The 16,383-nt window shown below is 47.8% G+C and overlaps 1 protein-coding gene across 1 annotated transcript in view; it reads left to right on the top strand.

Moving 5' to 3' along the window:
* The window catches only part of GFRA2 (GDNF family receptor alpha 2), a 96,025-nt gene that overhangs the window by 31,322 nt on the left and 48,320 nt on the right, over positions 1-16,383 (top strand). Inside the window, exon 4 of the mRNA XM_082657290.1 lies at positions 8,352-8,706. Coding sequence (XP_082513416.1) covers positions 8,352-8,706 — 355 coding nt within the window. The remainder of the gene's footprint in view (positions 1-8,351; positions 8,707-16,383) is intronic.

The following is a 16,383-nucleotide window of genomic DNA, read 5'->3' as shown; positions in this document are numbered from 1 at the left end:
CCTTGCCTCCTTTGTCATAGATTAGTTGACCATAGGTGCGTGGGTTTATCTCTGGGCTTTCTATCCTGTTCCATTGATCTATGTTTCTGTTTTTGTGCCAGTACCATATTGTCGTGTTTACTGTAGCTTTGTAGTATAGTGTGTGAAGTCAGGAAGTCTGATTCCTCCAGCTCCGTTTTTTTCCCTCAAGACTGCTTTGGCTATTCAGGGTCTTTCTGTCTCCATACAAATTTTAAGATTTTTTGTTCTAGTTCTGTAAAGAATGCCATTGGTAATTTGATAGGGATTGCATTGAATCTGTAGATGGCTTTGGGTAGTATAGTCATTTTCACAATATTGATTCTTCCAATCCAAGAACATGGTATTTCTCTCCATCTGTTTGTATCATCTTTAATTTCTTTCAACAGTGTCTTATAGTTTTCTGCATACACATCTTTTGTCTCCCTAGGTAGGTTTATTCCTAGGTATTTTTGTTGCAATGGTAAATGGGAGTGTTTCCTTAATTTCTCTTTCAGATTTTTCATCATTAGTGTATAGGAATGCAAGAGATTTTTGTGCATTAATTTTGTATCCTGCAACTTTACCAAATTCACTGATTAGCCCTAGTAGTTTTCTGGTGGCATCTTTAGGATTCTCTGTGTATAGTATCATGTCATCTGCAAACAGTGACAGCTTTACTTCTTATCGGATTTGGATTCCTTTAATTTCTTTTTCTTCTCTGATTGCTGTGGCTAGGACTTCCAAAACTATGTTGAATAATAGTGGTGAGAGTGGACATCCTTGTCTTGTTCCTGATCTTAGAGGAAATGCTTTCAGTTTTTCACTGTTGAGAATGATGTTTACTGTGGGTTTGTCATATATGGCCTTTATTATGTTGAGGTAGGTTCCCTCTATGCCCACTTTCTGGAGAGTTTTTATCATAAATGGGTGTTGAATTTTGTCAAAAGCTTTTTCTGCATCTATTGAGATGCTCATATGGTTTTTATTCTTCAGTTTGTTAATATGGTGTATCACGTTGATTGATTTGCCTATATTGAAGAATCCTTGCATCCCTGGGATAAATCCCACTTGATCACGGTGTATGATCCTTTTAATGTGTTGTTAGATTCTGTTTGTAGTATTTTGTTGAGGATTTTTGCATCTATATTCATCAGTGATATTGGTCTGTAATTTTCTTTTTTTGTAGTGTCTTTGTCTGGTTTTGGTATCAGGGTGATGGTGGCCTCATAGTATGAGTTTGGGAGTGTTCCTTCCTCTGCAATTTTTTGGAAGAGTTTGCGAAGGATGGGTGTTAGCTCTTCTCTAAATGTTTGATAGAATTCACCTGTGAAACCATCTGGTCCTGGACTTTTGTTTGTTGGAGGATTTTTAATCACAGTTTCAATTTCAATACTTGTGATTGGTCTGTTCATATTTTCTACTTCTTCCTGGTTCAGTCTTGTAAGGTTATACCTTTCTAAGAATTCTTCCATTTCTTCCAGGTTGTCCATTTCATTGGCATAGAGTTGCTTGTAGTAGTCCCTTAGGATGCTTTGTATTTCTGCGGTGTCTGCTGTAACTTCTTTTTCTTTTCTAATTTTATTGATTTGAGTCCTCTCCCTCTTTTTCTTGATGAGTTTGGCTAGTGGTTTATCAATTTTGTTTATCTTCTCAAAGAACCAGTTTTTAGTTTTATTGATCTTTGCTATTGTTTTCTTTGTTTCTATTTCATTTACTTCTGCTCTGATCTTTATAATTTCTTTCCGTGTACCAACTTTGGGTTTTGTTTTTTCTTCTTTCTCTAGTTCCTTTAGGTATAAGATTTGATTGTTTATTTGAGATTTTTCTTGTTTCTTGAGGTAGACTTGTATTGCTATAAACGTCCCTCTTAGAACTGCTTTTGCTGCATCCCATAGGTTTTGGATCATTGTGTTTTTGTTGTAATTAGTCTCAAGATATTTTTTGATTTCCTCTTTGATTTCTTCAGTGATCTTTTGGTTATTTAGTAACGTATTGTTTAGCCTCCATGTGTTTGTGTTTTTTACGTTTTTTCCCCCTGTAATTGATTTCTAATCTCATAGCATTGTGGTCAGAAAAGATGCTTGATTTGATCTCAACTTTCTTAAATTTACTGAGGCTTGATTTGTGACCCAAGATGTGATCTACCCTGGAGAATGTTCCGTGTGCACTTGAGAAGAAAGTGTAATCTGCTGTTTTTGGATGGAATGTCTTATGAATATCAATTAAATCTATCTGGTCTATAGTGTCATTTAAAGCTTGTGTTTCCTTATTAATTTTCTGTTTGGGTGATCTGTCCATTGGTGTAAGTGAGGTGTTAAAGTCCCCCACTATTATTGTGTTACTGTTGATTTCCTCTTTTGTAGCTGTTAGCTGTTGCCTTATGTATCGAGGTACTCCTATGTGGGTTCATATATACTTATAATTGTTATATCTTCTTCTTGGATTGATCCCTTGACCATTATGTAGTGTCCTTCCTTGTCTCTTGTAACATTCTTTATTTTAAACATTTAACATTCTTTATTCTCTATTTTATCTGATATGAGTATTGCTACTCCAGCTTTCTTTTGATTTCCATTTGCATGGAATATCTTTTTCCATCGCTTCACTTTCAGTCTGTATGTGTCCCTAGGTCTGAAGTGGGTCTCTTGTAGACAGCATATATATGGGTCTTGTTTTTGTATCCATTCAGCGAGCCTGTGTCTTTTGGTTGGAGCATTTAATCCATTAATGTTTAAGGTAATTATCGATACGTATGTTCCTATTACCATTTTCTGAATTGCTTTGGGTTTGTTTTTGTAAGTCCTTTTCTTCTCTTGTGTTTCCCACTTAGAGAAGTTCCTTTAGCATTTGTTGAAGAGCTGGTTTGGTGGTGCCGAATTCTCTTAGCTTTTGCTCATCTGTAAAGCTTCTGATTTCTCCATCGAATCTGAATGAGATCCTTGCCGGATAGAGTAATCTTGATTGTAGGTTCTACCCTTTCATCACTTTAAATATATCATGCCACTCCCTTCTGGCTTGTAGAGTGTCTACTGAGAAATCAGCTGTTAACCTTATGGGAGTTCCCTTGTGTGTTATTTGTCATTTTTCCCTTGTTGCTTTCAATAATTTTTCTTTGTCTTTAAGTTTTGTCAATTTGATTACCATGTGTCTCAGCGTGTTTCTCCTTGGGTTTATCCTGTATGGGACTCTCTGTGCTTCCTGGACTTGGGTGGCCATTTCCTTTCCCATGTTAGGGAAGTTTTCGACTATAATCTCTTATAATATTTTCTCAGGTCCTTTCTCTCTCTCTTCTCCTTCTGGGACCCATATAATGCAAATGTTCTTGCATTTAATGTTGTCCCAGAGGTCTCTTAGGCTGTCTTCATTTCTTTTCATTCTTTTTTCTTTATTCTGTTCTGTGGCAATGAATTCCACCATTCTGTCTTCCAGGTCACTTATCCATTCTTCTGCCTCAGTTATTCTGTTGTTGATTCCTTCTAGTGTATTTTTCATTTCAGTTATTGTATTGTTCATCTCTGTTTGTTTGTTCTTTAATTCTTCTAGATCTTTGTTAAACATTTCTTGCATCTTCTCGATCTTTGCCTCCATTCTTTTTCTGAGGTCCTGGATCATCTTCACTACCATTATTCTGAATTCTTTTTCTGGAAGGTTGCCTATCTCTGCTTCATTTAGTTGTTTTTCTGGGGTTTTATCTTGTTCCTCCTTTTATCTTGTTCCTTTATCTTGTTCCTTCGTCTTGTTCCTTGGCCAGAGGTACATAGTCCTCTGCCTTTTCATCTTGTCTATCTTTCTGTAAATGTGATTTTTGTTCCACAGGCTGCAGGATTGTAGTTCTTCTTGCTTCTGCTGTCTTCCCTCTGGTGGATAAGGCTATCTAAGAGGCTTGTGCAAGTTTCCTGATGCGAGGGACTGGTGGTGGGTAGAGCTAGGTGTTGCTCTGGTGGGCAGAGCTCAGTAAAACTTTAATCTGCTTGTCTGCTGATGGTTGGGGCTGGGTTCCCTCCCTGTTGGTTGTTTGGCCTGAGGCAACCCAACACTGGAGCCTACCCAGGCTCTTTGGTGGGGCTAATGGCGGACTCTGGGAGAGCTCCTGCCAAGGAGTACTTCCGAGACTTTCTGCTGCCAGTGTCCTTGTCCTCACGGTGAAACACAGCCACCGCCTGCCTCTGCAGGAGACCCTCCAACACTAGCAGGTAGGTCTGGTTCAGTCTCCTATGGGGTCACTGCTCCTTCCCCTGGGTCCCAGTGCACACACTACTTTGTTTGTGCCCTCCAAGAGTGGAGTCTCTGTTTACCCCAGTCCTGTCAGAGTCCTACAATCAAATCCTGCTAGCCTTCAAAGTCTGATTTTCTAGGAATTCCTCCTCCCATTGCCGGACCCCCAGGTTGGGAAGCCTAACATGGGGCTCAGAACCTTCACTCCAGTGGGTGGACTTCTGTGGTATAAGTGTTCTCCAGTTTGTGAGTCACCCACCCAGCAGTTATGGGATTTGATTTTATTGTGATTGCGCCCCTCCTACCATCTCATTGTGACTTCTCCTTTGTCTTTGGATGTGGGGTATCTTTTCTGGTGAGTTCCAGTGTCTTCCTGTCGATGATTGTTCAGCAGTTAGTTGTGATTCCGGTGCTCTCGCAAGAGGGAGTGAGTGCACGTCCTTCTACTCCTCCATCTTGAACTAATCTCATACTCTTTTTTAGATTCTTGTCCCATATCGGTCATTAGAGACTACTGAGCAGAGTTCCCTGTGCTACACAGTAGGTCCTTATTAGTTATCTATTTTATATATAGTAGTGTGTATAGGTAAATACCAGTCTCTCAATTTATCCCTCCCACCAATTCTAAAATTTCTGATAGGTGCATTAAAAAAGTTAAAAAGAAGCAAGTTAAATTAATAAATACTTTTGTTTAACACAATATATCCAAAATATTATCACTTCAACATGTAATCAGGTAAAACATTGTTTGAAATGAAATGCTTTACATTATTATTTTTTCTCATTAAGATTTCAAAATCTGGTGTGCACATCTCTTTTCGGGCTAGCTCCATTTCAAGTTCGATGGCCACATGAGGTAATGGCTGCCATATTGGACAGCACACATATAGAGCCTTGTGGACCCTGCCAAGGCCTCTGAATGAGATGGGGAAGCCACTGGAAGCTTTGGGGCCCAGGAGCATTATCTCTGCCTTAGGTTCTAGAAGGTTCACTCCAGCTGTGATGAGAGAAGATTGCTGTGGGGTGGGAGGCAAAAGGACAGAGCAGGGAGACTGGGAAGGAGACCTTTACCAGTACACAGTGACAATGGTTTGGACCGAGGTGGGTACGGTGGTGGTGGTGAGAGTGGCTGGATTCTGGGTATGTTCTCCCAGGTCTTTCTGCTGTGGATAAGAGAGCAGTCAAGGGAGGACCAAGAATTTTGGCCTGAGCTACTGGAAGGCTGGAGTTGTTTTCAGAGGGATGAGGAAGACCCGGGGTGGGGGGCAGCCTTGGGGGAACGTGGGGTGTGGTTTGAGATGTGGGTGATAGCCTTTCGGGTGGAGTTGATGGGCAGGCAGCTGGACATATGAGTCTGGGGTTCAGAGTGCAGGTCCCTCACCTGGCTGGGGATATAAATTTGGGAGTCGACAGCGTATTGATGGTGTGTAAGGCCATGCATGAGTGGAGGCCCTGGGGAGTGGGTGCATATAGAGGAAAGGGGGCTGAGCCCTGGTGGAGAAGATGGAACCAGCGAAGCAGGCCTGGAGGGAGAGCAAAGGGAGGCAGCAGGAAGGCTGTGAGAAAAGGGGGGCTGAGGGAGCCACCAGTTGTGTCCAGTGTGCCGATGGGCAGGGGAGGAGGAACCCCCAGGGCCTCTGATCACTGCCAAGGAAGGAGGCAAATGCCAGGCTGCCGTGGGTCCAGGAGAGAACGGGAGGGGAGAAAGTGACTACTGATATAGATGACTCGTTTGAGGGGTTTTGCTTTAAAGAGGAGCAGAAAGATAGGGTGGTAGCTTAGCAGTGGGCGTGTGGTCACGAGAAGTTCTTTTTTTCCCTTAAAGATGGGCAATGTAATAGCAGATGGGGATGATCTAGTAGACGAGGGAGAGAGAGAGAAAAATGAGCTCATTCATGCTCACAGCAGCGCTATGAAGTAGGTACTATTTTCCAGACGGGGAGACTGAGGCGAAGGAAGGTCCAGCCACTTGCCCAAGGCCACACAGCTGATAAGCAGCAGGATGAGTAATCGATGCAGATGCCTCAGCTTTAGGATGCCCAGTCTTAATCATTCCGCTGCTCTGCCTCTTCGTTTCCTAGCTAGATTTGTGAGGTCTTTGAGAAGGGGCTCCTCTTACATGTACGGGTCCAGCCCAGCACCTGGCAGGGAGAGGGCTGTGCAGAGGCGGGACTTGATAGATCATTAATGACCAGGTGATCGGAACACTGGGACCTGTGCTGGAAGTGCCATGGGAGGGTAGACGTGGCCACACCCTAGTCTTTCCCACCCTCTGTGGGGCAGGGCCTCACGTGGATAGGGTAGTGCTCAAGAAATACTGAAAAGCATTTGTTGGGTGGATGAGGAATGAATGAGAGACCATGGCGCATCCATCCTAGGACCTAAGCCGGTGGCTCTCCCTGGTACACCACGGTGCTGGCCAGATCTGGGCTCCTGCTCTGGTTTGCTGCCAGTATGCTAGAAGATCTCCCACCCAGCTCTCACCAGAATGTCATGGGGTGGCAGGTGAGGGGTCTGTGCAGACTGAATTCCTGCCTCCCTACTCTGTCATCAGGATGGACAAGAGGTGCTCTGCAGGTGGGAGTAGGCTGGTGGCTGGGGGGGTCCCTGTGCCATGTGTTCCCCTCAGAACAGCTGAAACTTGGGGGTTGGGGCAGACACCACAGAAGGAACCCGACAGTTCCCGGGATCACCGAGGTGTTTTGCTCCACAGGCAGTGGCATGAAGCTCAAAGCCACGGCTCTGATGCCAAGGTCCCAGCCTCCAGCTCATCTGCGCTTTGCTTGATTAAGGGCTCAGCTCTGCTGGAGCCTGAGGCTGGCCTTCAGCCTCCTCCTCACACTGCAGGGCTCCCAGCCCAGCGCTTGCTTTCAGTGGTCCCGGCTGCACTAAGTGTCTGCAGTAGCAGTCCCACCCCATGGGGCCTTTTGAAATGTGTGGGGACAGTTTCAGTGGTCACAGTGGTGGGGGTGAGGATGGTGGCTGTGGTGCTGTTGGTACCCTGGCTGCTGAAGATCCCATAGTGGGAACTTCCTAAGGGCCAGCAGTGCTCCCTGACCGGAAGCCCTGCTCACATGTGCGACCTTGGGTGCCCAGGGACCCGGGGACCCATCTTGCATCAATGGCCATCCAGTTGTGTGCTCTTGAGCCAGTCCCTTTGTTTCCCCATTTCCCACTTTTGTGAACAGGGCCACGAACGCCTAGTTGCTTGCTTTTTGGTCTTGTGATAATTTTTTTCTTAAACCAAAGTATAGTTGATTCACAATATTGTGTTAGTTTCAGGTGTACAGCAAAGTGATTCAGTTATATACATATGTATATATTTTCAGATTATTTTCCATTATAGGTTATTACAAGATACTGATTATAGTTCCCTGTGCTATATAGTAAATCCTTGTTGCTTATCTATTTTATGTATAGTAGTTTGTGTCTGTTAATCCCATACCCCTAATTTATCCCTCCCCCTCCCCTTTTCTCTCTGGTCTTGTTTGTCTTCTGTGTCTGTTTCTGTTTTGTGTACAGAGTCATTTGTATTATTTTTTAGATTCCACATATAAATGATATCATATAATATTTGTCTTCCTCTGACTTTCATCACTTAGTATGATAATCTGTAGGTCCATCCATGTTGCTGCAAATGGCATTATTTCATTCTTTTTTATGGCTGAGTAGTATTCCATTGTTTATATACACCACATCTTCTTTATCCATTCATCTGTTTATGGACACTTAGGTTGTTTCCATGTCTTGGCTATTGTAAATAGCACTGCTATGAACATTAGGGTGCATGTATCTTTTCAAATTGGAGTTTTCGTCTTCTCTGGTTATATGCCCAGGAGTGGGATAGCTGGATCATTTGGTAGCTCTATTTTTAGCTTTTTAAAGGAATCTTCATACTGTTTTTGAAATAAGTTTTAAATAAGACTTTGGTTTAATAGTTGTCATCCTAAAAGCGCACCGTACGTACAGCTTGCTCAGTGGACCCGCATATTAACTCACTTGATCTTCATCACAGCCTTAGGCGGGAGGGCTGCTAAGTGATCCCCATCTCACAGATGAGCAAGCCGAGTCCAAGAGCACAGTGACCCTGGGGGGTGTCCCCAGCATTGGCTGACTGCCTCCTTCCTTCCCTCCAGGGACAGGGGCAGACCCGGCAGTCAGCGCCAAGAGCAACCACTGCCTGGATGCCGCCAAAGCCTGCAACCTGAATGACAACTGCAAGAAGCTGCGCTCCTCCTACATCTCCATCTGCAACCGCGAGATCTCGCCCACTGAGCGCTGCAACCGCCGCAAGTGCCACAAGGCCCTGCGCCAGTTCTTTGACCGCGTGCCCAGCGAGTATACCTACCGCATGCTCTTCTGCTCCTGCCAGGACCAGGCGTGCGCTGAGCGCCGCCGCCAGACCATCCTGCCCAGCTGCTCCTACGAGGACAAGGAGAAGCCCAACTGCCTGGACCTCCGCAGCCTGTGCCGGACGGACCACCTCTGCAGGTAGGGGCCGCTGCAGCTCTGAGGGGAGTCGGCTGGGGTGCTCTGCCTGCTCGACATTCCCGAGTTCGCTGGGTTAGGATCTTGAGCCCAGAAGAGAGGGTGACTCGGACATGTGCAAAACAAATTGTCATTCATTCATTCATTTGTCCTTCCCTTCCTTCCTTCATCCATCCATCCATCCATCCATCCATCCATCCATCCATCCATCCATCCAACCATTCATCCATCCATCCATCCATCCATCCATCCATCCATTCATTCATCCGTCCATTCACCCATCCATCTATTCATCCGTTCATTCATCTGTCCATTCATTTATTCAGCACAGGTTTATCATTCGCCTGCTGTGTGCCCTGCTTCAGGCTAAGCACCATGGGGGAAACCAAGATGAACCACCCTAGGAGCTCCTAATTTAACATCATAGACCCTAGAGCCTGGAGTAAGAAGGGACCTTCAGTGACTTTAGGTCCACTTCTAAAGGAAGCCCACCCATTATCCCAGTGAGGTCCTGTGGCTGTCATGGAAGGGCTCTTGCACATCCCAGAGGCAGCTCCTTCCACACTGACAGCTGAGCTCGTCTAGTGCTGGTGGAGCATGGGGACTCTGATGGTCCTGGGTTTGAATCCTGACTTTTCCACTTACTAGCTGTGTGATTTTGAGCAGCCTTTTTAAATGTCCTGAGTGTCCATCCCTTCACCCATGAAATGGAAATAAAAATACCCAAGGCACAGCATTATTGTGAGGATTAGAAGACATATGTGTTAAAGCTTAGTGCAGAGTTTGGCATAAAGTAATTGCTTAATAAGTGTCTAATTATTTGGAAGGTTTGTTTTGTTACAGTGAGTTGAAATTTGCCTCTGTGATTCTTCCGTTTTTCTCGTTTGTTATTAACCATTTATTGAACCTCTCTTGCATCCAGTGCATGGTTCTAAGGCTCAGGCATGCAGAGGTGAACACGATGCTCTCCAAGGAGCACCCAGAAGGGAGACAGACAGGGGGAGCAGGGATCCCAATGCAGTGGGCTGAGGGCTGTGGGCTCCCAGAGGAGGGTGCACAGGAGAAGGGCATCTGCCTCAACCTGGGGCTCCAGAGGACGGGGCCTTGAGCTGAACCTCGGAACATGAGAAGGAGAAAGCCAGGGAATGAGTCTGGCATGCAAATAAAAGGAACATGTAATGGGGCCACATGTTGTTGGTGGGCAGCTGTTAGATGGATGTATGGATGCGGGAAACATCTTTTGCACAGAATTATTTGTTGTGTTATTTGTATGTGGGGAAAGAATATGCAAAGGCTGGCAGGTAGGAGAGAGCCTGTGATTTTGGGCACCTGCAGGTGGTGGGTGCACGTGGAGTGTGGGCCACGGGGTGGGAAGGCCAGAGGTGAGGCTGCTAGGGAGACAGGGATTGCTTACTGGACCCCAGACACTGGTCTATTATATGGTTTATCTCATTAATCCTTGCAACAAGGCTATGAGGTAGGTACTGTTATTGTCTTTATCTGTCAAATGATCAGGGTCGTAGAAAGTAACTTGCCCAAGGTCACACAGCTCATGCATTTGAGAGCTGGATCCGATCTCCAGTGCTTTCCTCCCAGTGTAGCACACTGGCCTGGACTAAGATAGTGGCTGTGGGCATGGGGAGAAGTGTATCAGTTCAGAGATGATTGGTAAGTAGACTTGACAGGACTGGGGACTGGTTGAAAGTTCCCTGGAGGGAGAGGCATTTCTGTTTTGTTTACTCCGCACCTGGTCCTGCACATAGAGCCTGACGCATGGCGAGCGCTCCATGAACATTACTTGAATGGATACATGAATGGTGGCCACCATGTTTACCGGGTGAATAATTCTGGGGCGATGGATCATTCAGCACTGGGGGTGTGCAGCATCTGAGATGGTGGTGCGGGGGGGACCATTGCCACCCCCGTTGCAATGTCTGGGGCATTTGGACCTGTGGGCCTGGAGCTCAGTAAAGAGGTTGGAGTGGAGAAATGGGGTTGGGGGTTGTGGCGGGGATTGGAGGATGGGGCTGCAGAGGGAGGGGAGAGTCAGGGCCTCTGTGGCTGAAGAGGAGGCACTACCTTGGTTTGGAAAATGAGCTGGAGTTCGGAGAAGGGCTGATCCCTGCAGGACTGGGAAAGCCTGAAGAAAGTGGGCTCTTCTCTTTTGCTTACTTAAAGAAACATACCTTATTGCTTACAAAAACAATGGGAGTGATTTCAAATAAAATATGCACACTACAAGAGGATGGTTAAAAGTAGAAACCGAGGGACTTCCCTGGTGGCGCCGTGGTTAAGACTCCATCTGCCAGGGACACGGGTTCAAGCCCTAGTCCGGAAAGATCCCACATGCCGTGGAGCAGCTAATCCCGTGTGCCACAACTACTGAGCCTGCGCTCTAGAGCCCGTGTGTCACAACTACTGAGCCCACGTGCCGCAACTACTGAGCCCGCAAGCTGCAACTATTGAAGCCTGCTTGCCTAGAGCCCGTGCTCCGTGACAAAGATAAGCCACTGCAATGAGAAGCCCGTGCACCGCAACGGGCCCCCACTCACCGCAACTAGAGAAAGCCCGAATGCAGCAGTGAAGTCCCAACGCAGCCAAAAGAAAAAGGCAAAAAAATATTAGAAACTGAGGGCCCACAAAAGGAAGTCTGGAGTCTGTCGGGCTGGGGCTCAGCTTCCCGAGAGCTGAGAGAAAGCCAAGACGGGATGGGCCATGTCACTCCCCAAACGTGACGGAAGGAGCCTATTAATTCTTGGATGGAAATGCATTTCTCCTTGTCCTAAATGCTAAACTGACCTGGTCAGGCTGCACAACAAACGGTGTATGTGGGGTGACAGGATGGATGAGGGACTGTAGGGGCTGGAGGGCCAGCCTGAGTCCAGGCTCAGTGACCACAAGCCAGGATGTCAGGACCAAGGCCAGGTGCACCACTGCCCAGCATCAAAACCTCAGGTGGACGTCTCTGCAGGGGTCCTGAGCAGAGCAGCCTTGTGAACACCCTTTATTAGTGGTGTTTTAAGGGAGGACAACATGTGCAGCTCCTAAGGAGATTGGAGAGCGTGGAGCAGGGTGGTTTTGGTGGCCTGTAGAACATCTGTGTCTGTTCAAAGAGCCAGAGGGGTTTTTGTTTGTTTGGAGATGGGGGGAGTTAGGAACAGGAGAGCTGGGGCAGAAGCTTCACATGGTAGAACCAGAGGTGTTTAAACAAAACTAAGTATTGGGAGCGTCAAGAATGAGGCGTCCCAGGACCTAAGGGCTGACAGTTTTCTGAGAGGCACCGAGCCAAGCCTGTGAGTGCCATGCACCCTGATATAAATTTAAACAACAGTGGGACTTCCCTGGCAGTCCAGTGGTTAAGACTTCACCTTCTAATGCAGGGGGTGCGAGTTCGATCCCTGGTTGGGGAGCTAAGATCCCACATGCCTCGCGGCCAAAAAAACCAAAATATAAAACAGAAGCAATATTGTAACAAATTCAATAAAGTCTTTAAAATTGGTCCACACCAAAAAAAAAAATCTTAAAAAAAAAAAATAACAGCAACCATGGGACTCAAGGACAGTGCTGTGTCTGGATTATTGAGTTGGGTCTTGCGTAGGAAGTTCCAGGTGATCCTGGATGTGGCCGGCTGAGCTCCTGGTCTAGAACCAGGGCGTTCCTCTAATGCATCTCCCCCAACTCCCATCCCACCCAGCTCCCATCCCCATGCAGATTTAAAGTATGGTCCTGCAAGTGGGAAGACGAGGGGTGAGGGCAGAACCCGAGTGTAGGGTGAGTCTGGCAGGACCTGGGGGCTTGTTACAGTGTGGCCAAGTGTCCTTGGGAAGCTCTGTCTGTGATGCAGAGTGGGAGGTGGGTGGAGGTGTTTGCCATGGTAACCCCGCAGCTGCAAGAGCTGCCTTCTGTGTTCACCCTGCCCCTGGTCTTCCGCGTGATCCTGGATGGACCATTTCATTCTGTGTGCCCGGGCTGCTTCTTCACTGATCAAACAAGGATGCTCCCCATTTTCCAAGGACCCCTTCCCGGTCTTTGGATCTGAGTCTATCACAAGCAGCTTTCCCATCTGCCTTCTTCCCCTGCGCCTCCACTTGAGGTCATATTCCTAGAGAGGTGAGCCCTTGCTACAAGAGGAAATGACCAGAGATCCCTCGTCAGGGTAGATGATGTGGAAGGGCAGCTTTGATGGAGAGGAGCCGACTTCCTTCCATGCTCTTGCGGGCTTGACTTACTGACGCCTGGACCCTGTCTCTCTGGTCCATGGAGGAGCCCGGGAGGTGATGGGTGGCTGGGGAGGGGGCCTCTGGAGAACAGGCAGTTCTCCACTACGCCCAGGAAGGGGCACTCTCCCTTCCCTCCTGGCCTTGGTTTCCTCCAGGTTTCTGCCTACCAGGGTGGCCACCATAGGTGGAAATCTTGTCTGTGAAAATGGGACGACCCAGTGCCATGGTGTTTGGAGCAGGAACGGGGGACCCCCCCAAGTCTTCCTGTCCTGGATACAGGAAGGAGCTGGCCTTGATGGGGGTCACGGGAGAGCCTCTCTGGGCTGACTCTTTGGGAACGAGGCCCTTGTCTGCAGGCATCTCCTAGAACACGCTCCACCCTCCAGGGCTATAGTGCCCAGTTTGCACCTCACTGGGCCTGCCTGGCCCCCCTTGCCCTTCAGCTTGGGGAGTTGGCCCGGCTATGCCCAGGCTTCTCCCCGAATGAATCTTGGCCCAGGACTCCTTGGGGGACAGCTCGGCCAGACCCCCACCCCACGGCACTCCATTAAAGCAAGCCCATTGACGTGCTGTGCAGCGCACCTAGCGGCAGGCCTTGTACAGCCCCGTGTGATACTTAACAGACTCTGCTGTGCTGTCTTACGAATGTTACTAAGCACAAAGCAGAGGGGTTTGCAGAGGGATTTGAAGGGTATTTTTGGGGGGGGCTTGTGGGTATTGGGAGCATTTCCGAACCCTCTTCCTGCTCTTTGGACCAGGATCAGTTTGGGGTCAGTGACCAAGGCAGGGAACCTCTGAGAGTGGAAGCTTCCTGCTCAAGCCGTGGGTCCGATTCTTCTTGAAGTTGCACTCCGGGAGCCCATGCCCTGCCTTCTGCCTTTGTCTGGTTCACATCCCACGGGCCTTTAGGGCGGTGGATTTAGGACCAGGAGAAGCTTTTCCTTTAAAAGCCGTCTGATATGGAGTCTGGAAAGCCTGGAGAATCTCTTGGAATGGTTCCATGGAATTTGGCTAATTTCTCGCACCCCAGCCCCCCAGTGAGCCATGACCTACTTCTTTTTTAAATGTAATCTTTTGGTTTATACTTTCTAAGCTTACACTCATTGCAAGGATGGTCCAGATTGTGTGTGTGTGTGTGTGTGTGTGTGTGTGTGTGTGTGTGATGATTGTGTTGTATTGTAAACTGTGTCCCTCCAGGCCTCATTTGGAGAGGCCCGCTAAAATGCCCTGTTCCTCTTGGTCGGCCAAGAGGATATAAATAACTCGGTGCTGGCCCTATGCCATATCTCGGGCTGTATGTTAACCTTTGGGTGCCGAGGATGTGCATAAATAGATTCCAGCCTGGGACTACCCTGGCTGCCTGGGCTCCTTTGTGCCATGGACACTGTCCTTGTCGGAGAGGATTGCTGGGAAGGCAGAGGGGTTGGTGTCTCCCCTCTCAACTGTCTGCAGGGAGCGGGGAGGCATCCCTTCAGCAAGCCCCCTCCCCACCCTTGCCTAGCTTGGGGCGTGTCTGGTGTCTGTAGGCAGTGTGGGTGGACAGGTCTGGGTTTGATTCTTGGCTCCTGGGGGCTGTCCCTCAGCTTCTTTTGGGCTCTAGAATCTGTTGGCTGATGTTTTCAGCAGATTTTCTCTAAAGGGCAGCAAATGATTATTTGAGTACAGGCTTGGGGCTTCCATGCCTTTACTTCTTTTAAAGGAGAGGATCTTGAATATCTCGAAATCAGATGTAAAGTTTTGCGTGTATATTCTAAAGAGAAACTTGTTGCTTTCATTAGATTCTTGAAGGATTCTTTGACCTCCCCAAACTTAAGAATCTCTGCCATCTCTAGATGGCCAACTTGGACTGGCTGTCTGAAGGATTGTGAATCTGCCTCCTGGCTCAATAGCAAAGAGAGCTGTGATTGATTAGTGATGTCTGCCACTGGCATGGAAGGGGCAGAATGGGTGCCCTGCTAGAACCCAGCTAGTCATTCCTGGGACCTGTGGTTCACCAGTAGCAGGAGGAATGGGGGTCTTGGGGCCATTCCTTTATTCATTTGACCACTGTTTGTTGATTGTCCACTCTGGACCAGGCCTCATGTTGAGATTAGAGAGTTAATGAAGTAGGCAGAGGCCCTTGCCCTCAGGGGACTCCCAGTCCAGTGACTGGACACTGTGGTGATTGCCTCTGCAATGGGAATGGAACCACACAATGAACCAGATGATAGCATTTCCATTCAAGTTCTCTTGAAATCCCAATTCTGCTCTGCTCCCTACCAGACCTTCCCTGGGTCACTCTGGTGGCTCAGAGAGCAGCTGTTTCTTGGGGGAGATGAGGCACAGACAGATGAACTTTGTTCAGGGGCCCGTCTGGCCTCAAACAGAGCTCAGAACCCAGCAGCCCTATCTGTCTTCAGAGCAGAGCTGTGCCCAGGAGTGCCATGGGGTAAAGAAGTCACATCCTCCTGAAGAAGACTTAACCAGGTTGCAGTGGGGGGAGACTCTGTGGGGAGGGACATGGGATCCTCGGTCCTGCCAGAGACCCTGAGACCCATCTTCCCCTTGATGATCCCATGTTGGCTTCTGCTACTAGCCTCAGTAGAGGCCCTGTTTACCCTTGAACTCTGTGCCAAGGGTGCCTAGATTTTTCCTCTTGGAATTTCCTGTGGCAAATTGACACAAGGCTGGAATGTTGAACATTACTAAAAGCTCTGGGAGAATAAACACAGAGAGAAGCTGCAACCTAGATAGTTAGTTTGCAAGATAGGGTTTATACGGCTTTCTGCTCTGGCTGCTACAGGGAGGTCAGCACGGCTGGGTAGAGTGCCTTTACCTTTTACCAGCCAGGCTGCTCTCTGGGCACCTGGGCTCCATAAAGCTCACACCCCAGAGAGATGAGGTGCACCCTTGCCTAGCCAAGGCTCCCATTGGTGGAGTTCTGTGTGAGAACCCACTCCATCCCTGGCTGATTGGAAGGAGGAATGACCGATCGTGGGGATGCTGCTTATGCAGAGAGAATCAGAGTACAAGTTGGTCAGGGTTGGGTGTGTTTTTGCTCGCACAGGGTGGGGCGTGCTCTCAGCTACCCAGATGTTACTTCGTTCACCAGGCTTCTTGATTATTTCTGCTTCCATTCAGTGACCTGGGCTTTCTCTTTGCTACTGTCGGTGTCCCCTGGAGCTGCTTTGACAAAATACCATAGACCAGAGGGCTTAACCAACAAACATGTTATTCTCACAATTCTGGAGGCTGGTAGTCCAAGATCAGGGTGCCAGCATGGTTGGGTTCTCAGCGAGGGCCCTCTTTGGGGTAATTTCCTCACGTGGCTTCCTTGTTGTATGCGTGCCAAGAGGGATTGGGTGTTCCTTCCTCTTTTCATGAGGGCACGAATCCCATCACGGGGGCTCTACCCTCATGACCTAATTACTTCTCAAAGACTCCACCTCCAAATACCATTGCATTGGGGGATGGGGTTTCA

Source organism: Grampus griseus (assembly GCF_964374135.1).
Source record: "Grampus griseus genome assembly, chromosome: 6".
Lineage (NCBI taxonomy): Eukaryota > Metazoa > Chordata > Mammalia > Artiodactyla > Delphinidae > Grampus > Grampus griseus.
Note: the sequence above shows the minus strand (reverse complement) of the source record. Positions and strands in the feature narration are given on the sequence as shown.